Source organism: Silene latifolia, chromosome 4, assembly GCF_048544455.1.
Source record: "Silene latifolia isolate original U9 population chromosome 4, ASM4854445v1, whole genome shotgun sequence".
Classification (NCBI taxonomy): domain Eukaryota; kingdom Viridiplantae; phylum Streptophyta; class Magnoliopsida; order Caryophyllales; family Caryophyllaceae; genus Silene; species Silene latifolia.
In genome coordinates this window covers 2,214,344-2,241,096 of record NC_133529.1, presented here as the reverse complement: position 1 = coordinate 2,241,096, position 26,753 = coordinate 2,214,344, and the positions used below count along the sequence as shown (strand labels likewise).

At 36.9% G+C, this 26,753-nt stretch overlaps 2 protein-coding genes across 2 annotated transcripts; both read right to left on the bottom strand.

Annotated features, from left to right (window-relative positions):
* Positions 1-5,373: 5,373 nt before the first annotated feature.
* On the bottom strand, positions 5,374-14,175 carry LOC141652521 (NADH dehydrogenase [ubiquinone] flavoprotein 2, mitochondrial). The gene is made up of 10 exons (XM_074460038.1): positions 13,989-14,175; positions 13,864-13,896; positions 13,660-13,725; positions 12,399-12,515; positions 7,695-7,772; positions 7,506-7,611; positions 7,361-7,407; positions 7,182-7,259; positions 7,021-7,086; positions 5,374-5,802 (listed from the first exon to the last, which is right to left on the bottom strand). Exons 1-10 carry the CDS (start codon positions 14,052-14,054, stop codon positions 5,695-5,697), a joined length of 765 nt encoding a protein of 254 aa, XP_074316139.1. The 5' UTR covers positions 14,055-14,175; the 3' UTR covers positions 5,374-5,694.
* A 6,483-nt stretch (positions 14,176-20,658) lies between these two features.
* LOC141652530 (auxin-induced protein 22D-like) lies at positions 20,659-22,200 on the bottom strand. The gene is made up of 2 exons (XM_074460048.1): positions 21,692-22,200; positions 20,659-21,279 (listed from the first exon to the last, which is right to left on the bottom strand). Exons 1-2 carry the CDS (start codon positions 21,907-21,909, stop codon positions 20,901-20,903), a joined length of 597 nt encoding a protein of 198 aa, XP_074316149.1. The 5' UTR covers positions 21,910-22,200; the 3' UTR covers positions 20,659-20,900.
* Between the last annotated feature and the right edge of the window lie 4,553 nt (positions 22,201-26,753).

The window sequence follows — 26,753 nt, the reverse complement described above, 5'->3', positions numbered from 1 at the left end:
AGGTCCGATGTCTCCACGGCCCTTCTCTTGTTGCAAGAGTCTTTGGGCTAGAAAGGCGTCCCTTAGGTCGGCGTAGTAGTACACCGAGCCGTCGGGGAGCCCCTTGTACCAACTTTGAGCCATCCCATGCAATGTTGTTGGGAAAACTCGGCACCATACTTCATCGGGCTGCTCCCATACCGACATGTGAGACTCGAAAGCCTCGGCGTGGTCGGCTGGATCACCTTCCCCTTTGTATGATATGGGTGGCAACTTGAGCTTAGTTGGCACCGGACTTCTAGGACGTGGCGCCGAGGGGCTGTCTGATCACATGCCGGACGACACGTGGCGATCGGCTCCTCGCGTTCCTAGCCCGACTCCTCTCCTCGTAGCGGGAGGGACTCCTTCCCGACTGCGGCGAGTCGGGCTTCTTCTTCTCCGACTGCGATGGGTCGGACTTCTTTCATTCCTCCGGAGTGGGCCTCGTGGGCTGCTGTGGTGACGTCCCCGCGAGTGCGGTCGGGACTTATGTCCATCACTAGCATTCTCGCTCCTCCGGTGTTTCAACAGGGCCAACCTCTTCCAGGTGCTCCGTTCAAGTCTCTTGGAGTCACGTTAAGGCCCCGGTCTCTGGACGGGTCCCGCCGCTCTTGTCGGCGTGACAGTGTGAGCTGACGTCCTACCGATGAGGTCCAGGATTTGCTTTAGCAATGCCACGTCGACCACATGTCCCATGAGGGTGACTTGGTTGGCGGGCAGCGTCGCATCTGGTGTTATTGGCATCCCGAACTCCGGTTGGATTACCCCGCCGGCGGAGGGCTGTATGACTCCAGAATTGTTGAAGGTATCATCTGGGTGGAGGGGCTCGTCGGTTACGAACACCTCTTGTTCTTTTGACATCTTCTTAGCTTTTTGGGTGGGTTTTTGTTGTTTTTTTTTTTGTGTTCGGGAATGAATGTGACTAGCTTCTAGTGTCTTCCCCACAGACGGCGCCAATTGTTCCGGGTGTAATTCCAGAGCAAGTATCGTTGCCACCCGTGGCTTGTTGAATGATGTCTTGAGTTGGATTCTCCCTTGGTCTTAATCGTTCCTCTCGGCCTCTCCTGCAACAATGAACGAACTGAGGGCTTGGCTTTGTGCCAAGCGTACCCACTCCGACGCCCAAGTCAGTAAACTTAGAGGTATAAGTTGTATGCTAATGGACTAGGAATATATTGTAGAGAGATAAGGAAGATTATACCAGATGAATAGTGTATTTAGGTTAAGTTGTGTATTTCTGGATTGGATCCTTTCCTCAATGAGGGTTGAGGAGTATTTATAGACTTCACCTTTTGTCACGTAGTGGCCAAGTGGCCAAGTGGCTAGCAGGTGGAAAGACTGATCTACCCCTCGGCCGAGGGACCTATGACAGGCCGGCGGGCCCTGTTGACTCACCGCCGAGGGGTCTTGGATATGAGTACGCGGGTATGTGCCCTACCGGTGGCAGGTTGACATGCCGGACCCGGAGTGACAGTAGATGGGCGGCATCGGCTAGGTTGTCTAAGTCGTTGACTTGCTGTGGACATCTTTGACCTTGCTTGACCTTGCTCAGTATGTTGACTTGGTCAGCGGTGCAGAATATGCCCCATCAATTTTTAATATCATATTATGGAGATAATGATATAACTCATAAGAACTCTCTAAGATAATATTTGAGAGATTCCAAAGATTTTGGATTGAATCTATTCAAATGTTTGGTTGGATGATTTTGGAGGAGTTGGATACTCAATAGATTCTAACTCCATCTCAACCCCTTGAAAATTCACATCCACCTTCTCCCCTTCAATAAACTTCATTCTTTCCCCTTACTTATTTAGATTGAACCAAACAACTTTGAGATGGAATGGAGTTAGAATCTCATACTTCTATGATATCATACTTCGTTCCATTTCATTCCGTCATCTCGAACCAAACGACTCCTAAGAAGTATATCATCTTTAATATATGCAAATAATATGAAATCTATACTCCAATAATAACAATTTTTTTTACCATGAATCTAATTATATTATTTTCATAATTTTTTTTAACCATATCATATGATCACCCCATCTTATGGTAATTTTCCGATGTAGGACAATTTTACTATTTATACATTATATATTAACAACACCTAAATTATTAATGTGGGACAAATAACATACTAAGAAGTAAGAAGTACACCATCTTTTTTCGCACTTAGTTCGACATCCAACCCGATTATTAAATACTATACTATGTTCATACGTTTTTTTTTATCATTATTAAAATATGTGCAAATGATAAGAAATCTTTACTCTAATGATAGCATTTTTTTATCACAAATCTAATTATATAATTTTCATAATTTTTTTAACGATACTTTTGCAAATGAAATGTAAAAGTTTTTATATAAAAATTATAAACATAACTTAATATAATATAAAATATAAAAAATATATATTATAATAAGTAAAACATCATCCACATTATTTTTTATATCATATTATGGAGATAATGATACAAAATCTTAACTCTTATGAACTCTCTAAGACAATACTTGAGAGACTAAAAAAATTTTGGGTTGATATCTGAGTTCCAAGGATGTCTTCTATTTATAATCATAAGATCAGCTCACCTTGTGTTAATCTTTCGATGTGGGAAAATTCTAATATTTATACGTTCAAGGTAGAACATATAACATATTAAGAAGTACAACATCTTAAATACGTGCAAATTATATGAAATCTATACTCTAATGATAGCATTTCTTACCACGAATCTAATTACATTATTTTCATAATTTTTTTACCGACATTATTTTGCCAAATGAAATGTAAAAGTTTTTATATAAAAATTAGAAACATCGCTTGACTATAAAATAGGAAATATATATTATTATACTCCCTCCTATTCCAGATAACCGTCCCATTGTCCATTTTCGTCTATTCACAATAATGTCCCATTGTCCATTTTTGGTAAGTGTTGTGTGGTCCAAATTCAATTCCATTTCCGTTTATTCACATAACTGTCCCATTGTCCGTTTTGTGTGGTCTAAACTCACTTTCTTAATTCTTGTGTCATCTTTACAGTGGGACAGTTATCTAGAATATGAGGGAGTAGTAATTAAAAGATTTACCACTTTATTTTTTACATCAAAAATATTATTTATACAACTTTCCTAAATTAATTTGTGATGATGTGGACAACCTAGAATCGCTCGAAAAAACTCTCTTTTATATAGATATATAGATTGATGATATATTGATTCATTGTGGAGTAACAAATGGTCGGGACGGGTGGAGTACATACTCGATTTTTATCATCTCAGACGATATGTAATGTGATTTGTATAGCGGTATATATTTTCTCCTATTTGTTAATCCTTTTTTCCATTTTGATTGATATTAAGAGAAAACTAATTTGTTCAAGAAGACAAGTCTATACGTTGAATTCCTGTTATATTGGTGTAGGATTACGTCTCTTATTGGTAATAAGAATTAAGGAGTCAAATGAATTGCTGTCGAACAACGGATTATTTCGTAAATTAGCCATCATTCCGATTCTCGAACGACAATTTGAAACGACGAAGATGTAACATATGGAAAGTTAAATGACTTTAACTTTTTTAAAACACTTAAATAGAATTAAATATTTTTATTTTTATTTTGAAACTAAAATTTTAACATAGAAAATTCAAAGGAAAATATTTTTATCTTTAAATATAGGAAATTCAAAATATAAGAATTTAATTAAGAGACAATATCTATTACTGTATAACTTTTCAAATAATCACATAAACTACTCAACTAAATACTCCCTCCATCCCGGTCATTTGTTGTCCTTTTCCATTTTGGGGGTGTCTCAGTCATTTGTTGTCCTTTCTATTTTAGGAATGTATTTGATGAACAATTTGGTCACACACTCAATTTGTTCCACGTGTCAATTAGTAATTGACTCTCTCCTCTTTTCTTCGTCTTTGTGCCAAAACCAAAGGACAACAAATGACCGGGACAGAGGAAGTATACAACTACTCCACTACGTAATTATTATCTACTTCTATGCCTAGCTTTTCAATTTGATACAAACACACGGAGTAATTACAAAAATTATAAAGCATCGGAACCTAATTTAAATTTTTTACCTAATTAATAAATAGACCTTTGCAAAAATTACGAAGATAAAATACAATTTAAAAATGATATTCATATAGTGTGAAGGTACTAAAACCATCTCTGCCTATTGAAAAAAATTACTCTCCCTTATTCATTGGAAATTTGAAATTATATATTTATATTATTTATTTGAAAAGAATTACTCTCCCTTATTCATTGGAAATTTGGAATTATATATTTATATTATTTGTTGAATATATGTGAGTATTTATATTATTTGTTGAATATATGTGCGTATTGTGTAGTATTTTAAGCAAAAGGTATAATAATTCCAGCAAATAGAAGGTATTTTAATCAAAAGGTATTATAATTCCAACAAATAGAAGGTAACTCCTAACAAGTAACAAGTAAGAACATACATTTTTATAACTTGACGTAAAGCAAAATAGTAAGTAGTTTCCGTGCAACGTACGGGCATGAAATCTAGTATTCAATAAACAAAACACAATAAAAAGATAAAAAATAAATAACTTGAACAATTTAATTTGAAAGTAAATAATAAATCGCTTTTTTTGTTAGGCATGTCAATTGGGTGGCCTCACCCGCATCTATCTCACAACTCCACTCGGACAACTCGACCCATCATCAATCATCTGACTAACACAATACTCGCATTTTAATAAGGAATGCCCTTTCAAATATTTGATTGGGGTATTTTAGAATGATGATTCATACTAATGTGGTATAACTCCATTTTAACATCTTATTTCATACGCCCACCCTCGCTAGGATTCAAAATCCATTTCATATGCTTTAGTATTCTCATTCATTTCATGATTGAACCAAAACAATGGTAAACAAGTACGAGTTCTAAATCAAAACCTATATAATATCACATCTCATTTATTTCTATGTTTTAAACCAAACGACCCCTAAAATATTGAGAACCTAAAATATTGAGAACCCACCACAAGAGTTAAATGTGCCCATTTTCATGTTATATTTTTTTAGGTAAAATTTGAACATAATCTCCAACATTCCATATTTGGGAGCCACATTATGATCCAACTTGTTCAAAGAACTAAAAATATGAGAAAGACGGACAATGAAAATGACTAAAAATAGCAAATTCCCATGTTAACTTTAACCTGTGTTTAACCAAACCGAAATTTGGTCCTATGGTAGACGGGTGTGGTACGATGGCGCTGCTCAAACATTTGTTGATACTTGTTTTCGTCACATGAATGATATGATTTAACCCGTTTGGGGGTTTTCCTCGGAAAAAAAAAAAAATTTGGTGCTTTCAATTTAAAAGGAAATTATGGGAATTTCCTGCTGTTAATCAAAGGATTATTACATTTCATGATATCCGTGCCCATTTAACATCAACAGAAGACTTCTTTCTGAAAACATATCCAAATACACTGATACACAAAAAATGAGAAGCTGTCTCACACTGGTAAAATTTCGCCAGTGCCTTGACGGGATAAAAACCGGACAGTAGTAATACAGTAAATGTGCTACAAGCAATTCAGAGTAGCAGCTTGTGTCATTGTTAACAAACATGGCATTATTTGAACTGCAGTAATTCAAATTCTAAACATTAGCAAGCATCAAGGTCCCGGAACTGAGGTGGCTTCGGTTCACTTAACAATGTCGTATTTCCTCCTTCGGGGCCACATCGAATTCGTTTAGGATTCTGAGTGCCATGCTGAAACAAAAAAAAAACAAAAACAAAAAAAAGTTGGAAGTCTGGACTCATGAGATTACAGAACGCCTAAATTTGCAAATATATATGACTATATGAGCATATGCAACCTAAAACATACTCCCGAGTCCCAACAACCTAAATTTTCACTAAGTTTGTTCACAGGACACGGGATAATCTATATAATAGTAAAAGGGTAGATACTGAGGGCCGATGACCAGTTATTCTTTCTTCCATTTCCTCAACTTTGTAAACAAAAGATTAAATTAATCACAAAATATGTCATCTGGCATTAATGGAATCATGATTTAAGTTTGATGGGGATATTGATCAACTAAGGTACAGGAATGAGGAAACAATAGTGCATTTTCCCTGACATTCGCGTCTAAACACTTGGCACATCATTTTAAGGCAAAATTTGAACTTTTTTTTCTGGCAAGTTCGACACCAAGGCATGACCTGCATGGCTGCATCTGGAACTTGAAGTGGAGGCAACATAAATTGTAGGCATATGAAAATGTTCACTAATTAACGCAATTTTTGAAGTTCGCAATCGACAGAGTGATCAACAGATATGGTTAGCTGCGACTCGAAGGTGGCACTAAACTTCTCTTAGAGTATTATTATGAACCCTAGAAGTAAGTAAATTCTACCCTGGTAGTAGCCCAAACATCCTTAATTTAACCTCCCTCACTACAGGCAAAAATTAACGGAAGATGTGATATACGAAGTATTTGTTTTTAGTTGTTACAGATGACAATTTGGTAATGGTAGACAGGAAGAACATATGCTCAAATCTATATTCCATAGACGTTGGAAAGCCCCTTTGCCCCGCATGCTCTCTAGTATTCCTCTTTCTTCTTGTCCCCCTCTTTTTACCTTTTAATTGTTGCACCTCCTGTTGTTGTATAGACCTTGTACAGCTTTGTATGCATTTGTTGGAGTATATATTTCTCTTACATTTTGATACGTATGCATAGTGAGACCACAGCCCAGCACACCTAAGTTCCTTTAATTCTCCTTATGTGGACTAGACTCATATATCGGGAACTTTTAATTCAAACAAGTGTTTCTTTACTAGACAAATTAATTCAGAAAAAAGCCATGATAAGCATCTAACTAATTATTTAGCAGCTTAAAAAACCCAGCAGATACAAATATGTTGAAGATAGTACTAATCTAAAGGAAGCATATCTAAAAAGGTAAGTGTAGATCACTTACAGGAGGCTTCTCTCCCTTCCTTAACTTCTCAACTATTTCTACGACTCCTTTTGGGGTAACGTCTTCCTGCATTCGGCAAATGCAGTCCAAAATAATGTCAAAGATTCTTCAAAGGTGAAAATGAGGGACTATGCAAAGATAAATGCACTAAAAGCACTTACGAAATAGTTGTAGGTATATCCTTCTGAACCATTAGAGTAATCAGCAACCGTAATCATAGGCGCATTAACACAACAGCCCTGTAGACCAAAAATAAGTTTAGACATACTTCATTTCTGAACACAGGGAGGTAGGCCAACTTAGTTGTATCAAATAAGCAAAACAAAGATTGCTGCTTTACCATGCACTCCATTTCTCCAACAGAAAATAGACCGTCTTTCGTTACCTCTGTGAATGGAAATAAATAAGAACAAATAACAACAGAAACTGTTAAATTTCTCATCACATCAGAAATCCCCAAACATATATCAGTCAACAAAACCAACCATTTCGCTTAACTCCAAGGTGCTTTAACAAGGCTTCTTCTATATCTCGAGAACCACGGATCATACAAGGTGTTGTTCCACAAACCAAAAGATGATATTTGCCAACCTGAAAGTTGAAAAGGATTCTAAGAACAGAAGCAAAATACGTCAATTTATGAAATGAGGAATCACCAAATAATGAATTCTGACCTTGGTCCGATTGAACATTGAGTAGAAAGTTGCCACCTCATAGACACGGATAGGAGCAACTTCTATTATACGCGCGACCTGCATAAAATCAGTAGATTAACACTGGAAAGACAGTAATCCTTTCGTAAATTAAAAGAAGCTGTGAGAAGATCATCGACGGTAATGGTTGAGGCCCAATCAATGATATTATACTTTAACAGAAGCCAGATGCTCTCATACTCTATTTTGGCAAATCAATTTTTACATAAGTCCTGACTTTGGTTGTGCGTAGAAGATTCTTAGCATATAAAGAGAGATCTTTTTTATGCAAGTAATTACAAATTATGGGTGCTGTTAAACAGTTTAAAGTAAATTGGATTAGGTAAGCTCCTCTCCATAAAAAAATACGGAGTAAGAAGGGTCCAACAGCCATAATTTTTTTTTTTCACAGTTTGGTTTAGTCAAGATTCGATCTGGTTAAGAGAAATATACAAATAAATAAGCTTGTCTGACATAGTATAACACCGTGTTATTTTGTATTTGGATGTCATTTGGTTCACACTATAAAGATGAGTGAATTGGAAAAATAAGAAAATTTGATTACCTAGCCCCCATGGTTGTTAGAAACTCTTGCATAAATCGATCCATTTCTTATATGCTAACCAAACAACTTTTGAGCAATTCACATGAATTGTCTAAATCATGTGTTTTTAGTACTTGTTACAAATCATGTGTTTTTAGTTGGATGATTAGGAACTTGGACAATTTAACAAATTACTACCCGCACCATTAAGGATCGTACGCAATACTACTGCGATTCTTAGAAATTGCCCTCTTGAATTAAAATAATTCTCACATATCTTAAAATGTGGAGAAAGTTTAGAAATTGGGGGTAGTATCATTTATTATTGTTAGATTGTGCCTATAATTGATTTGTCCCCTTTCGATTAACCCTGCACGGGGTCTCTTTGCCTGATCAACGAGTCAGGATTTGAAGTGCCTTGGTTTACGGGTTCATGGGTAACACCCCCGAAATCTATGATTATATTTTTTCCGTGAGTTGATTTCCTTTTTACATCTAGTTAGGTTTTTGGGTATTTTTAGGGAACTGTTATTAGGGTTTTCAAAGTCAGTTACCGAAACTTCTGGTTGAGAATACTATACAAACTCTCATGCATATATTGTACCTTTTCTTCGTTCATATCATAATCCCCAATCGACATATTTAATATACACGGCTTTCGGGATTTCAGAATCTCGGAAAAAAATTTATCCGTAAACCACACTGGACAGTTCCTCGTTCAGATAAAGCGACCCCGGACATATGGTAATCATGAAATTGAATAGGCGACCCCGGACATATGATAAAGCGATCTCGGGCGATATCAGATAATCATGAACAATGGAAATACTTGTTTGGGGCTGAAATTGAATAGGCTAGCTTCTGAAACGACCCCGGACATATGGTAGAAAAACCGGGAGAAAAAGAAACGTGATCCGGTACGACCTTTCGAACGGCTTAAATTGAAGTATATATTACACGGTTTTCGAAATTTAGAGTACCGCAACAAAAATGTACGTAACTCATAGGAGTGGTTCCTCGGGTCATATAAAGTGGCTAAACAACATTTGAGGAGCAACAGAGGACGTTTGACGGTACTGATATGCGATATACCAGCTCCGGGCGAAAATCATTTAATCATGAACAATGTATTAATACTTGTTATTTGGAGCTCAAATTGAATTGGCTAGCTTCTGAAGCGACACCGGACACGTGGTAGAAAAACCGGAAGAACAAGAAAAATGACCAAGTATGACCTTCCGAACGGCTCAAATTGAAGTGTGTATTACACGGTTTTCGTGACTTCCGAGTTCCGAAACAAAAATGTATTTAAATCACGCACATGGTTCCTAGGGTCAGATAAAACGTCCACGCAAATTTTAAGAAGCAACGGAGGACGTTGAATAGGCTAGCTTTTGAAGCGACCTCAAAACTGGGAGAAAAAGAAACGTGACCCGGTATGGCCTTATGAGCGGCTCAAATTAAAGTGTATATTACATGGTTTTCGAGATTTCAGAGTACCGGAACAAAAATGTCCGTAAATCACACGGCAGTTAAAGCCTCCACGCAAATTTAGAGAAGCAACAAAGCGTGTTCGAGGGTGCCGGTATGCGTTAAAGAATAATCGGATAATCCTGGATAGTGGATTAATACTTGTAATTTGGTTATGAAATTGAATAGGCTAACTTCTGAAGCGAACCCGGACACGTGGTAGAAAAACCGGGAGAAAAAGAAACGTGACTCGGTATGACCTTCCGAACGACCAAGTTGAAGTGTATATTACACGGTTTTCGGGATTTCAGAGTACCGGAACAAAAATGTCCAGAAATCACACGAACCATTCATTTGGCCAAATAAAGCAGCCAAGCAAATTTTAAGAGCAACATAGGACTTTTGAGGGCAGAGGTACGCGATAAACCATCTTCGAGCGAAAATTTCGCATAATCGTGAACGATGGATTAATACTTGTTATTTGGGGCTTAAATTGAATAGGCTAACTTCTGAAATGACCCCAAACACGTGGTAGAAAAACAGGGAAAAAAAGAAACGTGACCCGGTATGACATTCGGAATAGTTCAAAATGAAGTGTATATTACACGGTTTTCAGGATTTGAGAGTGCCGGAACAAAAATGTCCATAAATCACACGGATAGTTCATTGGGTCAAATAAAGTGGCATAGAAAATTTTAAAGAGCAACAGAGGACGTTTTAGGGCACCGGTACGCGATAAACCAGCTTCGAGCGAAAATTACGCATAACCATGAACAATGGATTAATACTTGTTATTTGGGGCTGAAATTGAATAGGATATCTTTTGAAGCGACCCCGAACATGTGGTAGAAAAACCGGGAGAAAAAGAAACATGACCCAGTATGACCTTCCGAACGGCTCAAAATGAAGTGTATATTACACGGTTTTCTGGATTTCAGAGTGCCGGAACAAAAATGTCCATAAATCACACGGACCGTTCATTTGGTCAAATAAAGCTGCATAGCAAATTTTGAAGAGCAACAGAGGACGTTTGAGGGCACAGGTACGCGATAAACCGATAAACCAGCTTCGAGCGAAAATTTTGCATAATCGTGAACAATGAATTAATAACTTATTATTTGAGGCTTAAATTGAATAGCCTAACTTATGAAGTGACTCTAGACACGTGGTAGAATAACCGGGAAAAAAAGAAACGTGACCCGGTATGACCTTCCGAACGGCTCAAAATGAAGTGTATATTACACGGTTATGAGGATTTCAGAGTGTTGGAACAAAAATGTCCGTAAATCGCACGGATTGTTTATTGGGTCAAATAAAGCGGCCAAGCAAATTTTGAAGAGCAACAGAGGACGTTTGAGGGCACCGGTACGCGATAAACTAGCTTCGGGCGAAAATTTCGCATAAGCGTGAACAATGGATTAATACTTGTTAATTTGGGCTTAAATTGAATAGGCGGGAGAAAAAGAAACGTGACTCGGTATGACAGTCTGAACGGCTCAAATTGAAGTGTATATTACACGGTTTTCGGGATTTGAGTGCTGGAACAAAAATGTCCGTAAATCCCACGGATAGTTCATCAGGTCAAATAAAGCGGCCAAGCATATTTTGAAGAGCAAAACAGAAGACATTTGAGGGCACTGGTACGCGATAAACTAGCTTCCGGCAAAAATTTCGCATAACCGTGAACAATGGATTAATACTTGTTATTTGGGGCTGAAATTGAATAGGTTAACTTCTAAAGCGACCTGAGACATGTGGTAGAAAAACCGGGAGAAAAAGAAACGTGACCTGGTATGACCTTCCGAACGTCTCAAATTGAAGTATATATTATACGGTTTTCGGGATTTTAGAGTGCCGGGACAAATATGTCCGTAAATCATACAGATGGTTGGGTTAGATAAAGCGGCCAAACAAATTTTGAGGAGGAACAGAGGACGTTTAAGGGTACCCGTATGCGATAAACATAGCTGATCATGGGCCGGGCCCATGCGGGGTTGGCCGGGGCAGGATGATAAAAATTACCCATATATGCGGGTTGGGATAGATCGGGCCAAATGAGTGGGCCTATTTAGTAAGCTCGGCTTTCGGGCCTAAATGGGCTTTTCGAGCCCTAATTTTACGACTTCCCAAATAAAATAAGTGACATGATACCTTCAACTAGCTGATGGAAAGCCGATAAGCTTCCTATCAAGAGTTGATTACATGTGTACAAACACATTCGTATATGAACAGTTGAACATTAAAGAGACTAGAAAAAAAAATGAACTTTGCAGCTCTACCAACAAAATTTATCAGGTTTAAATGTTTAATGATGGGTCACAAAGTTAAGGAAAATTATTAATCATTGCCCGTTAATCTATCTTCCCATATAAAAGCCAGAAGTTTTTTAATTTGACTTTTTTTTTTAAATAATAATTGTAAAGAGACTCCCCAAAAAAAGCCAAGCAAAGAAACCAAACAGCGCAATACAAGACTCCATCCAAGGTAAAAGTTTCAAGAACAGACACTTAGGATTTCTACTATTTGAGCTTCAACACTTAGAACCACTGTTGAGTCCTCTTAGCATTTAGCATTTATATACTAGCAACATGATTATGATAACTGAAGGCTTTGAGATCCTAAATTTCCTCCCCTCCATGATATATCTATTCCAAAGAAACAACTTGGCATACCTCATTCATTGCGGAAACAGGAAGCCAACCACCATGCTGTTGTTGAGCAAGATCTAGCAAAGGAATAACAGCAGACTGCTTATAGTTGGAAGGATAGTGAGTCAACAACTCCTTCACCTATATGAACAAAATTACATCATGAAAACTCAAAAGCTCAAAACAGTAGTTAATCCCCTACTCAATCTCAACATCTCCAGCTACCTTATTAAAGACTTAGTGCAACTCACACTTCTAAAATTAACTTCCAAAGTCAAATAGACACATTGCCAACCACGAGATTGCTCGGATATATGGTAACTGTTATAGGGGTAATCGAGAAAAAAAACAAAGGTAAGTACGAGGTAATGGTGGTAGATAGAGAAGGGACATGAAAAGTGGGCAATAGTTAAACCAATAAAGGGGTAAGTCATAAGTGGTAACAATTACCCACCTCCCCCCATGGTAAAACATTACCCTCATAGTGGGATAATAGTTTCCCCGCCACCCCCTTCATTGAAATTTTAAGTGAATTGAGTCTCTTCACCACACCCCTTTATCTTCCTTTAAAGCCATCACTTTCCCCTTTTTCTCCTTTGTTTTGACCTCTACTATCCCTAATCCAACCGAGACATATGTCATTAACTTAAAAACAAAACAACGATTATGCATAGGTCGATTTAAGGTCCCATGTTAAACAAGCTTACTACTTGTGTCCCCCCCACTCTCCGACACGGGTGTCATGTATCGTGTCTGACACTCGTACAGCTAACTAGTGCAAGTTTTTTAATATTTTTGGTCTAAAATGAAGTGTCTCAGGTGTCGTGTCGGTGTCAGACAGGTGTATAGGTGTCAGACAAGCGATACAAGCGACACAGCAGGTAAGTGGAGTGTCGGAGTAACATAACTTACTACACTATGAATTAACTCAACTACTACGGGTTTATCTTCATTTCTGACGTTCTACAATATGTAGCTCAAGAAACGACCAAGTCACATGAACTTGATTCTCAAACAATCACTCGAACACACACTAGCTCTATATTACCTCAACGAGTTAATTGGCACACCGCACAAAAGCGTCATCATAGGTCCATTTATCATCACACATCTAATGATCTAAAGCAATACATTTCTCCTCAAACTACCTTGATCAAATTACCATTAGCAGGGCATTTCTACTACTAATAAGCAACTCGCGGTTAAAAAACAAAATTCATTGTCAACACATAAATACATACGAAGTACAATGCACAAATACTAGGAAGTTAGATTTTTAAATCACCTTTTGTTGATTTGTTTCATTGAACTTCCAAGCAACATCAGGATTGTTATCCGGCGAATAGATATGCTGATAATAACATCAAAATTGAAATTAAACGAAATCAATTTCACTAATTACAACTCCAAATAATACAGCAATTGCGACAATTAATTAATCATTGAAATTGAATTTGAAAGTATTACTGAATCATAAATCAGAGCTTACGTAATTGAGAGCAGTAGATAAGGATCTAGACGCCTGTCAAACAGAAACATAAATAATTAACTAAAATCGCAAAAATTGAAAAATCGATAAAATTGAATTAGGGAACAAAAATGAGGTTAGATTACCGAAGGAGATTGGCGAATAGCGTGACGGATCTCGAGCAGGCGTTGAGCAGCTCGACGAGCGAACATTTCGTTACAGGAGAGAGAAAGCTCGGGAGCTTCAACAATGGCGGATTTGAGATGAACAAGAAGAAGAGAGAGAAAACAATGGAGAAATGAGACTAAATGGAGCGCTTAGCTTACGAATACGAAGCAAGTGTGGTAGCCACAAACTCGACTCGGTCCGACCCGACTCGTTAATGATGTTATCTGGGCCTTGTTATTTTTTTGTCTAAGAGTAGGCTGGCCCTGTTCTTTTAGACTTTTAGGGGGCGTTTGGTTCGTGCATGGGTATGGGTTTGGAATCAGGAATCATACCTGGGTGGTATGGGGTTGGAACTTGATTAAATACCATGCGCGTTTGTTTCAATCCAAAGCGGTATGGGTTTGGAGTTCAATTAAAAGTTAAAATCAGTAAAATAAAATATTTTAAATCTATATAAAATCATGAAAATAAAAATTTAATCAAATAAGTGTATAGGAGATATGATTTACATAATGCCATAATTTTTGTTTCACATTTTTGCTTATTTTAATTTCATTCCCATGGGTATCAAACTCATACCCACCCCCTCCTTGGGTCGTGGGTATGAGAAACCCATACCTCATGTGTTTGAGGTATGGGTATGAAACCCTTACATTTGCCAACCAAACACATGGTATGGGTTTAGCTCATTCTAAACCCATACCTCATACCATTTTCAAGTGAACCAAACACCCCCTTATTTGTCTTTAAAGTTCAGTTCAGTTCAGTCAGTTCAGTTTTTAGACTAAAAGTTTATCCACAGATAGAATATGAGTCTTAACAATAGTAAAAATGACTCACTTTACCATTAAGGCCCTGTTCTTTTGGACTGAAACTTATAGGATCTCGAATCGAATCAACTTATAAGATCTGAATCGAATCGAATCAACTTATAGGATCAACTTAATCGAACTTATAGGATCTGAACTTAACTGAACTTATAGGATCTTAACTGAACTTATAAGTCTGAACTGAACTGAATTGAACTTATAGGATCTGAACTGAACTTAAATTAAGTGACATATAGGATCTGAACTAAACTTATAAGATCTGAACTGAACTTATAGGATCGAATCAACTTATAGGATCTCAATCGAATCGAACTTATAGGATCAATCCGAACTTATAGGATCGATCGGGCGAAATCAACTTATCAAATCTGAAGTGAACTTAAATTAAGTGAATTTAAGTCCAAAAGAACAGGGCCTAAGACTTAACTCAGACTCTCTTATTTATTCCACTTTATCCCTCAAACCTAACAAAAATTTCAACAACAGTAAAAAGAACCCACTTTTACACAAACAAAAACCTATTTACGGGTCTTAAAGTGAGTCTTGGAGATCCAAGACCCACTCTAAGACTTTGCTACAGTAAAGTTGTTTTTTCTTTACTTTTTGGCAGGTACTGTGTTGCTCATATCCATCGCTCGTCCCCTGTTAAACATAGCCTTATAAGTTCAGTTTCGTTCAATTCAGCTATTATAAGTTCGCTTTAGTTCCTATCAATTCAGTTCAATTTCTACAAGTTCAGTTCAGTTCCTATAAGTTCAGTTCAGCTCCTGTAAATTCAGTTAAGCTCAGTTCAGATCTTATAAGTTCAGTTCAATTTAGATCAGCAAATAGACCAAAAGAACAAGGCCTAAATCGTTTGTAAAACCAATTTAAATCGTAACTTCTCCATTTCTCTCATTGTATTATAATTGCAATATATACTCTGTTTGAGATTTCGAATTATGTGGTCAAATGGATTGGATGAATCATGAATGGGATGTATAGCTCGGACTATGTTAGAAGTATTAGACACTACGTAATCCATGTGTCATGATGTTCTTGTTCTAAAATGATATATTCGGGTGTCTTACTCATGTCCAATTGCTAATGTCTAATGCGGATGTGTGAGGTAATATTGATATGTTAGAAGTATCTGACACTGCATATACATGATTTACATAATCTTTTTCATAATTAATAGTGATGTATGAGTTAATGGACACGAAATGGGACAGAGATGTGAGAGAGGACTTGTACTCATGATGCTATTTTGCTATTTGCACTATTTGGATAGCCTGAATTCTACGTTTTCATTTTCACGTCTCAACTTTTATCACACTATATATGTTATTTTGATGATTTACGCGTATTATTATCCTTGATTAAGAGTAGCACGTGCTCAGTCATAAAGATAGTTAGTGACAGACAACATTAAACAAAGAGAAAAAGACGGGCATATTATTATCCTTGATTTAGGCATATATGTTATTTTGATGATTTACGCATATTATTATCCTTGATTGAGTCCTTTCGAATTTCACAAATTTTCATTGAAAACGGGTATATTATTTGATCCGTCTTCAGTTTATGACGAATATGCCCGTCTTCGTTGAGACTTGTTCGAATTTATCATATCATTTTGAGACGGGCCACTTTTGAGTTTACAAGGCCATTTGCCGCCTTAGTAGTTAGTACGTTGTATCTTCGGCGCGTTTAAACCCAATTTGCCAAGCCACAAGGCCCACAACTCACAACGGTAACACGAACATAAAGTCAGAGAGATCGTTCAAATAAAAAAAAAACCTCTTCAAATATTAAACCCGCCTATCGATTCCGCTTCTGCTACAATGTTCTTTGAGGCAAACCATCAAACAGTTGGTGTGCAAGTCATTACCGCCATGCCGAATGGAATTCGATTGGTAATAAGACTGCTTCTTGCCCTCTTTTGATGATCTATTCGTTTCCATCTGTATATTTGACCCATGGTTCGTTGCACATTACTTTCATACGTTCTTCAACTAGAACAACGACGACGATAATAACAGCAATAACATTATACGAGTGTTTAATACGGAGTAGTACCCTTAAATTACGGGGTAAGGGGATTGGATGTACGCAATCCTACTTCTTGTTAGCAATAGGGAATTAGTATACTCAAATTATGGGGTAAGGGGATCAGATGTACGCAATCTTGCCTCTTGTTAGCAATAGGTAATTAGTCTCCTCAAATTATGGGGAAAGGGGATTGGATGTACGCAACTTTACCTCTTTGTTAGCAATAGGTGATGATATAAGGTAAAATCGGAACTTTTTCAATAAAATTAACTAAAAATATCGAGATTTTCATTGTCCAAGCGAGCGTCCCGACTCCCTGCAAGCATCTTCTCCTGCCTTCTTTTTCCATCTGAAACTGTTCTTTGATTTGTGTTAATGCTTGAACGCCGGAGGCTTATTACATTTTCTCTTTTACCTGTCAGCGAAATCTCCCTTGACTTGATCTTCTATGATACTGTGATATTGAGTTAAGAATCTTAGCCACAAGTCCACAACTGTACATAATTCTCTTGGTTGGATTATCAAACCTGTATGAGATAACCGGAAAAATAAGGTTTAGACTCCTCTAAATGAAGTGTATTGTATGCCTTCCACCACTTAAATATGGGTTTGGTGTTGATTGAGAAGTTGAGAGGGATGCTGTTACCTACTGGAATGCATTGGTAAACCTTTTTCATCGTCTTCATTTGTTTGTGCTCGTTAACTGGTGAAACAAGCTTGTACTATGAACAGTTTGGTTTCTTTCTATGGTATCTTTACTATCTTATTTCGTTGCTTATATCAGTTGGACGTCGTTCCGTAAAAGCCTTCCACAGGACCAAACCTATGGCAAGGTGAAAACTAAAGGAACATCTCGCATGCTATATGTTTCCATGTTTAGAATAAAATCAGGCTGCCCAAAACAGCAAGTCTGCATTTAAGCTACTATAAACTGAGAAGAATTTAGTTTGGATCTGTATTAGGAAATTAGTCTCAGCAGTAATCCTTTGATAGCCATACATTGTCATCCTTTAGGGTGAGTTTGGATAAAGGAATTTGGAAGGAAAAGAGGGAGCGGAGATGGAGGGAAGTAAGGTCTTCTGTTTGGTTAGCAAAAAGGATGCAGATCGATGTTAGTGAATATAGACTTCATTTCTCTCCTACAAGACAAATTATAATCTCTCCAAACATTGGAATGATTTAGAAGGAAAACTCATTCCTCAAATCTCACTCCCCTCGCTTTCGCTTCTTTCCTTCCCCTCCTCTTTTTATATCTAAACACAGCCTAATTGCTTAATTTTGCTTATTTTTCTTCAATTTTTCCTTGTCCTTGGATAATCTTTTGGAACATCTTCTATGGTTACCCCTTTTATCTTAAGTCGCAGTTCGGTACATCTATTTCTGGACTCTGTCACCACCCCCCCCCTCGACTGCAAAATTGATGCCAAATATACTGTTCACTTGTTTTGGGGACTTTATTTTTAGCTGTTTCCCTGTTTATGTTGTCTGTCACCCCCTTCCGGGCTGTTCATATTCAGTTTCTCTTGGTATTGCTAGCGTTCCCTTAAACAGAAAATACCGGGGTCAGAAACACTCTTGTCTATAGCTTAACATCGCAATTAGTTTGCTAGCTTATCAGGTGATAAATTGTTAGCAGCAATGGCAGATCCATTGTATTCTTTGCATTTTTCCTGTTAGTCTTTATAGTGGTGAATTTTTTCTTGATCCGCCGCCATATTGGTGCCAAGAACCTGCTCCTCTTTTGACCTTTCAAGGTATTTTATTTCTTTGATTATGAATCTCCTATAGTCTTGTCTTCTTGAGTAGTAATGGCAACAGGTTCATGCATGCATGACTTAAAAATTTTGCTATTATGGTTCCGGTTGAACTTTGAACTTAGAATCTTGAATGACTCAAGACATGATTATGTATCTAGTATCTTGAACCTGAATAGTTAATGCCAGATCCGACAGCCTCACATTATGTATGCAGTTTGATTCTGTTTTATATTCAGTTATTTCGGTTTATGGATTCTGGAAACTGATTAATCTGTAAGCAATAACGGCGCTTTTTTATGTTTCATTCATGCATGATGACTTAAAATTTTGCTATTATGGTTCCGGTTGAACTTTGAACTTAGAATCTTGAATAACTCAAAATATGACTATGTAGCTAGCATCTTGAACCTGAATAGTTAATGCCAGATCCGACAGCCTCACATTATGTGTGCAGTTTGATTCTGTTTTATATTCAGTTATTTCTGTTAATGGATTCCTGAAATTGATTTATCTGCAAGCAAAAGCGGCGCTTCGTTATGCTAATTATAACATTTTTTAATTATTTTTTTGACTAAATGCAGGTTCAGCCCTTCTAGTCTAAGGTGAAGTTGTAGAAAGACCTGATACATCCTCCCTGGAATTTTGTTGGCAAAAGCTAGTATTGCCACGAGTGATATTTTTGGGAACTACATTTTCTGTTTATGGATGTAAACCGATCACGGAGATCAGAACCGGCCGCTAGATGCCTTGATCTAGCTCCTCTTTTCCAATGGTATGTATTTCTAGTCCTACGGATTCTCACAATGAGCATGGTATAAAATCTCAGTTTGATACTTGATCTCAAAATTGGCCCTCATAGTCTGATCTTGGTTGTTGCGCTATTAATGCGGCCAGTACCCCTCAAAATACGAAACGTTAAAAACTTGAAAACTCAGTCATGGTAGTTGTTTACTTCGATGATAAATGAGACTATAGAAGGTAGGAAAGGATGTTAGCTGTGATATTGAAGTGGTTGAAAGATAACTCTTGTCTAAGTTTTATAATTACATGAAACAGTTGTCTGATCATAGCATTATATTGAGGTTTTGGACACTGATGTTTATTGACTGAGACGACTGAATCTCGCTTAATATGACCAATACAGCCTAAAAATGCCAGTATAACATAGTTGGCATAATCTTCAAAACCCTTGCTAAACTGTCACGTTCCGTTGTTGAAAGGATGTTAGCTGTGATATTGAAGTGGTTGAAAGATAACTCCTTGTCTAAGTTTTGTAATTACATGAAACGATTGTCTGATCATAGCATATTTAGGTTTTGGACACTGATGTTTATAGACTGACACGTCCAAATCGCGCTTAATATGGCCAATACAGCCTAAAAATGCCAGTATACTAATACAGTTGGCGTAATCTTCAAAACCCTTGCTAAACTGTCATGTTTCGTTGTTGAAACCTTGCCATTTGGCTGATCATAAATGACCAAAGGCGTACTTATATTTCAAGTAGTTTCGATAGTTGATTAGTTGATGTGTTTCCCTGAACTTCAATGCAATATAATTACTAGCTAGAGTTGAATTTGCGCGTTTTCTTCTTGCCATGAAATGACATGGAATTTAACAGATTGAGACCCTAGTTCACTTGCTCACTGCGTGCAGTAGCGGAACCAAAAAATCAGTTTGCTTGCTCCTTGCGTGCAGTAGCGGAACCAAGATTTGATGGTAGGGGGTTCGGGGGGTAATGAATAATGCAGTGAGTAATAAAAAATCCGAAAAGTTTTTAGCATTAAAATTGAATCTTTTAATTGTTTGACGGTAGATCGCCCCTGCTAACCCTCACCCAGTTCCGCCACTGCTGTAGTTAATTTGAAGATTCTTATACAAGAATTTCTGTATCTTGTATATAAAAGTAAATAAGAGGTAAAACATCTGTAGAAACAATGTTTGAGTAATAAATTTGTCTATAATGTTAGTCATTTCTGGTACTTTCTGTTGCAAGATGCTTCATATTTTTCTTTGCCTCTGTACAATTGAAAGTTATATAAATCTATATCTCCAGATTTCGAAACAATACAGTTTCTAATATCAGTTTCTCTCAAAAACAAGAACAAAAGACTCAAACTCCACCAGGAATACCATATTAACCAAATTACAAGCAGTAAAAATGACCCAAAAGAACATCTGATCTGTTTTCTAAAGTCTCTGACACACACACAGTTGCTTGAAATCTTGACTTTTTTGAAATTCAACACTTTTTGCAGGAACCTGATCATTATAAACAGCCAAGCCCTTTAGCTTCAGAAGATTTCATGATTCTAAATCTCTTGCAAGAGATGATGAACATCTCCCAAGGAACGTCTCCGACAAGCATCCAGTCACCATCTTTGTCTTCATAAGTCGGTGCGTACTCTGATCCATTGTACCCGTCTCTTTCCGAGTATTTTCCGATGCAAACCTTGAACATGTTCCCTAAAGCCATCAACAGTTCCTCATAACTTTGGTATACTTTCAGGTCAATCTTCCTTAAGTATGGTGCTCCATCCATGCTCACTTTCACATACATTCCTGACCCTTCAGCCTGTTCTGTTTTCTTTGGCTGCAGGTTGTTCTTCCTGTATGACCTTATTGGTGGCCATCCTACAATTTGTGCCCTGCAATATACATAACAGTAAAGGTAAGTTTTCAGTAAGTGGATTATACATCCGATCCGATGTACTACCACCAATTATATAGTTTCTGAGCATTGTAATAAAGTTTTTGGGTTTCGTTTTAAAAATTCAGAGTTTTACTAATTACAATAAAACTCAAAAAAATTACATATAAATTTAGTTAAATTTAAGTTTTGACGGAAAAAAATAAAATTTAACTTATTAACTTCAATAAGCTCAGAAAAAATACAGGTATGCTCATAAGCTCAAAAAAAATAAAAATACACATGCTCAAAAACAAATGTATGTTACTTTTTCTCATAAATTTTCATATTCATTTATCCAGACTTGAAAAAAGGATTATACAACCAGTTGTACTATCGACTGAGAAGGATGATTTGTTATTAGGACTTACTTAGAAGGAGGTGGGCAGTCATCGTTCCGAGCATCAGAAACGCTGGAGTTGTTAGTTGATGAAGAGTCCTCAAGCATGTTAGGTAAGTCCCTTTTGTTACCCTTAGCACCATTAATACAAACTGTTTGTTTTTCCGGGTCATTGCGCCCCGGTAACCCAAGTCGTAGCTCGGTAGCATCCAGGTTCAGATCATTTTCACAGGTTTCTGACCTTGCCATTATAAACTATGAACTTTTTCGAGTAATCAATCAATCGACCAATAGAAACCTTGTTTTGCTTTGGGTTGACTAATGAAATTGCAGCTTTGAACAATTCTTCTCTGAAATTCTTGGCTGTTCAAAAAAGTTGTGAAGAAAATGCTTAGAAGTTGTGATGTTTGAATGACAGGAAGGTTGGAAAAGGAGTTAATATATAATGGAGGTTTATTAATGCATTAGGAGACAGAATAAAACATACATATAAAGTCAGAATTTATTCTGTTTTCAATGTGAGTGTGCATGGAATTAGTCACATACACAAACCCAATAAATGCTACCCAATGTGGACCATCTGAGTGATCTTATCACATATCAATCCTATTTTACAATTATCAATTCTAATACCAATTCATGACTGAGTTATTAAGGTTTTATAAAGTTACGATTAGATCATGTCACAATAATCGTTTACTAGGTCAAGTCTCAAACCGAGATTTAGTACCATATTCAAGCTGACTCGGCAGGCCGGCCCTATGTAATGGTTTAGAAGGTCTCCCTTCAGATGGTCATTTTCGTCTGAAGGTTTCAGACGGAATATGTGACTCATTTACAGCTAAATGTGACCCAGTTTAAATGGTCACATAAGGCCGTCTGAAATGACAGTCAGTGCTAATGGTTTGGGTAGGGTTAGTTACTGATTATTAAATCTGATATCGATTCACGACCGAGTTATTAAGGTTTAATAAAGCTACGATATAAACGAGATCATAGTGATCGTTTACGAGATCAAGTCTCAAACCGAGATTTAGTACCATAATCAAGCTGACCCGACGGGCCAGCCTTATGTAATGGTTTTTCTTTTTCTTTTCTTTTTTTCTTGGTAGGGTTAGTTATGGGCTTAGACTTCACCTTTAGTTAAGGGTAGTACAAATATTAAACACCTAATATTGTTGGGATATTGCACTTTGGTGAGGGAACATTGGTGAGACAAAGAACAAGTTATAGTCTTAGAAGACTGGACCCATTTATAATGGATGGACATGATGAATTCTTTTGTAATGGATTTTGGAGCGTTAGATGAGGAGGAAATAGCTCACCATGTGGTTAAAGTCCCCACATGGGTGATGATGGATGTTGAATGCTAAGGTGGAGAGCATGGCCATGTGGTTTTTTGAGGTTTTCTCTAAGTTAAGGGACCTCTTTTCTTTTAGTTTAGAGTTCTATGGATAATTGAGTGCTCCGTCATCCCTTCATTCCAATAAATTCTATATATTTTTTAGATGTGTGACGGAAATTTGAAAAACGTATATTATTCGTTAGAATAGAGGGGTAGTACTGCAGTAGTTTATCTTACGATCCTTAACATGCAGGGTTAGGGTTGACGTTGGAGTTATTTTCTAAATGTGTGAAGAGAATTTGAAAAATGTATATTTATTCATTTGAATGGAGGGTAGTATTTATCTTAGGGATACCCTAATATACAGGGTTAATTCTGGTTGGTTTATGTTTAGTCATGAGATGTTGGAGTTGTTGTCGTACCATATTATATTGTTGATTACTGATTAGAGTGTGTGACACGATTTTTCCACAAGTTTATTATCGCTTATGGTATCTGTGAGGTTCCAACCTCAAGATTGAAACGGGAGAGTTAAAATATATAAGCGAGATGTTTACTGAAATGGTATTCTACACATTCTGAAGGCCCTTATTCGTCTTAAAAATCTTCATAAATCTTAAAACTTAATTTGAGAGTTTTTCTTTTCAGTTGTCTTTCAAATTTGCTTTTAAATAGCCACGTCGTTTTTTAGGAGGATATTTTTTTAATAAAAAATTTCTTGTTCAAATTATGCAGACATTAATTGAACTCAATGTCATTGATCCCTCTTTCTCAATAATTTGCCAAGTGCTTAAAGATGCTTTAGCCTTCTAAGTTGTAATGTGCCTCCTGATTTTTTTTTTCCAGGTGCTCCTGATAACTATTTTTAATTGAAACAATTATCCTGTTTGTCTAGTTAACATTTATCAACCACTTTTGGTTTTGTAGAATATGATGATATTTAGGTGGACTTTTACATGAATTGTTACCACAGTTGTTATCTTAGATAGTTAGATATAGATGGTTAAAACGGAAGTTTTATGGATAATAAGTTGATGGTGAATTCCTGCCCTTTTCCTTGTGATCTAGACTTGTTAGGGCATGCATAGTTTTTTGGGAGGTTATAATAGTGTGATTTTGATGCTGACAAATTCAAAATGTGGTGATTATCACTACTCAGCGAGTTTATCAGTTAAGCTATTTGATATGCTATCTACTAAATGCGCTAGTCACTAACGTGGGGCATTCATACCCAACACTTATTTTTGATAACAATCAACGGAAAGTGATTTATCCAGGATAGTAAATAGATTTTTCCAAAATAATCGGCTTATTTGCTCATTGCCGATCATCTTGGACAAATTCATTTACTGCCTTGAATAAATCACTTCCCGATATCGACTTATAGCTTTTAATAACTTTATAGACCTAACCTCAAAAGTCTTGATAGCATGTGGTGTGGTCTAGAATCCTTAGTTATTCATGATGATGTATAAACATAACTCCCCGGATTTGCATATAATTAGTGTTGAAAACCGCGTGAGTGGTGCTCGTCTTTTAAGTAGGAAAATTGAAGAAGAAGATACTTTAAAGATTATAATGTGGGAATTAAGGTGGTAATCATTCCATTAATTCAGTTTAATTGTCTACCTATTTGCCTTTGTTAACAAGTTCCATAATCTGAGTTCATATTGCTTTGTAGTCAAAACTATTATTCTTAATTATTTCTTAATTACAACTTTACAAGTGGGATTATATTTCATTTTGTTATTATGCCTAGTATTCTCATTGTTGAATAATTAGAATGCATGCAATTAATTACTCTGATCTAAGTTTTCTAGCAATTTTTATTTAAAAATTATTGTTTAAAACTGTTGTAAGTAGTAGTTGGGGTCTCTTGCGACTAGGGATGGCAGTGGGTCGGGGACCCGACCCAGACCCTGAGGGTCGGACCCTAATGGGCCGGGTATGGGTCTCATTTTTTCAGACCCAATGGGTATGGGTCGGGTATGGGTCTTAAGAAAATATTTCGGGTTCGGGTCCGGGTCTAAGTTATGAGACCCATACCCGACCCTTAGACCCTTTATTAAAGAAAAAAATCAAAATTACAACTTTTCCTCAATTCATACTCATGCAGACCGTAAAACCAACTAAAGTCTCTTTCTCTTCCCTCATCCCATAAAGTGATAAAACCCAACCAAACTCTTCCGACAATACCACCACTCCACCACCGACACAAGAAAACCATTACCACAAAGATCGATACGCGACTCGCAACCACCTCTCTAATAGCCGTGACACGACAACCACCATTAACTAAGATTAATAAACTCATAATGTTAAAGTAGTATGAATTTTTTTTTTTTAATATTATAGACCCCATACATTTGTTAATCTTATTCTTAAAGTGGTAAACTCCTGGGCCATGGTGGCCCGACCCTACCCTTACCCCTGCAGGGTCCGGGTATGGGTCCTCAAATTTTAGACCCTTGCGTCCTGGGTGGGACGGGTCCAAAGGGAAAATCTCGGGTCGGGTCCGGGTCTAGGCGGACCCTACCCAGACCCTACCCATTGCCATCCCTACTTGCGACTGTTTTAAGAGAAACCAACTGATTTCATTTTCAGTCCGTTTTTCTTAAGACCATTGCTTTTGGTCTGAAATAAGACGGGTAACATGTCATCATTTTACAATAAAATGTTGTTATTTTATGATAACATATTACCATTATTGTTCACATCATTTTCAGGGTAAAAAAATGACACCTCTAGTCATAACATTTTGTGAATTAATTGGTTACATTTTCTTAAAAAATGGCAACATTTTATCCGTCTGACAAATAAGACCAAAAGTGTCAGTCTGAAACAAGAATTTGTGTTTCATTTTATCAGTTGGGGTCTTTTGCAAAACCGTTTTACGGCATTGCAACTTGAGTACCTGACCCGAACTGAATAACCTGAATCGTACCCAACTCGACACCCGAATTGACCCGGACTAATATGATCAGGCCTAAATGTTTATTGTTGTAAACTGACCATTATCTCTAAAAAATTGATAGTAGTAGAACCCAAAGTGACCGAAATCCAAAATGACCCGAATTATTGCAAACCTGAAAATAACTTGAATCAAACCTGACTCGGATGACCTGTTTGCTAGGTTTAAGTACAATGGCCTCAAAATTGACTTTTGCACCTCATTTAACGATTATTATTAGGTCATTACATGTTGTGCAACCGTCTTTTTTAAAAATTTGTGTTGTTTAGACAAAAAATCTTCCGTTATAATGATGATAATTATAATAATCCTGTGTCATTATGTGATAGGGGTAACTAACTGTGGTCTCAGTTGTGGTTTACAATTAATTAGTTGGATAATTGTGAGAGACAAAAGATATAAACTCACTGTTTTAGGAGATTTAGTTGTAATGTTGCTATATTAGTGTTGCTAATCTGTGGGCTAACAAGTTACTGGTCATCAATCTTATGATGTTATTGAAGATATCTCTACCTTTAATTTTATGTCTTCCAAACTAGAGGATAACGCATGTGGCTTTGCACCAACAGCTTAGCTTTGCAGTTACTTGGAAGGAGGTGCCAGTAAGACCTTGCAAATGGATCATTCGGATTAGGTTTGGCTGGAGTCATTTCAAGTCGGTTCAACAATTTATCAGGTTGTTTCTGGTCGGGGCATTTTTTTGGTCGGGTTGCATCGCTTTGTGTCATTTCAGGTCAATTTTGCCTTAATTAAGTCATTTTATAATATGTTGAGTCA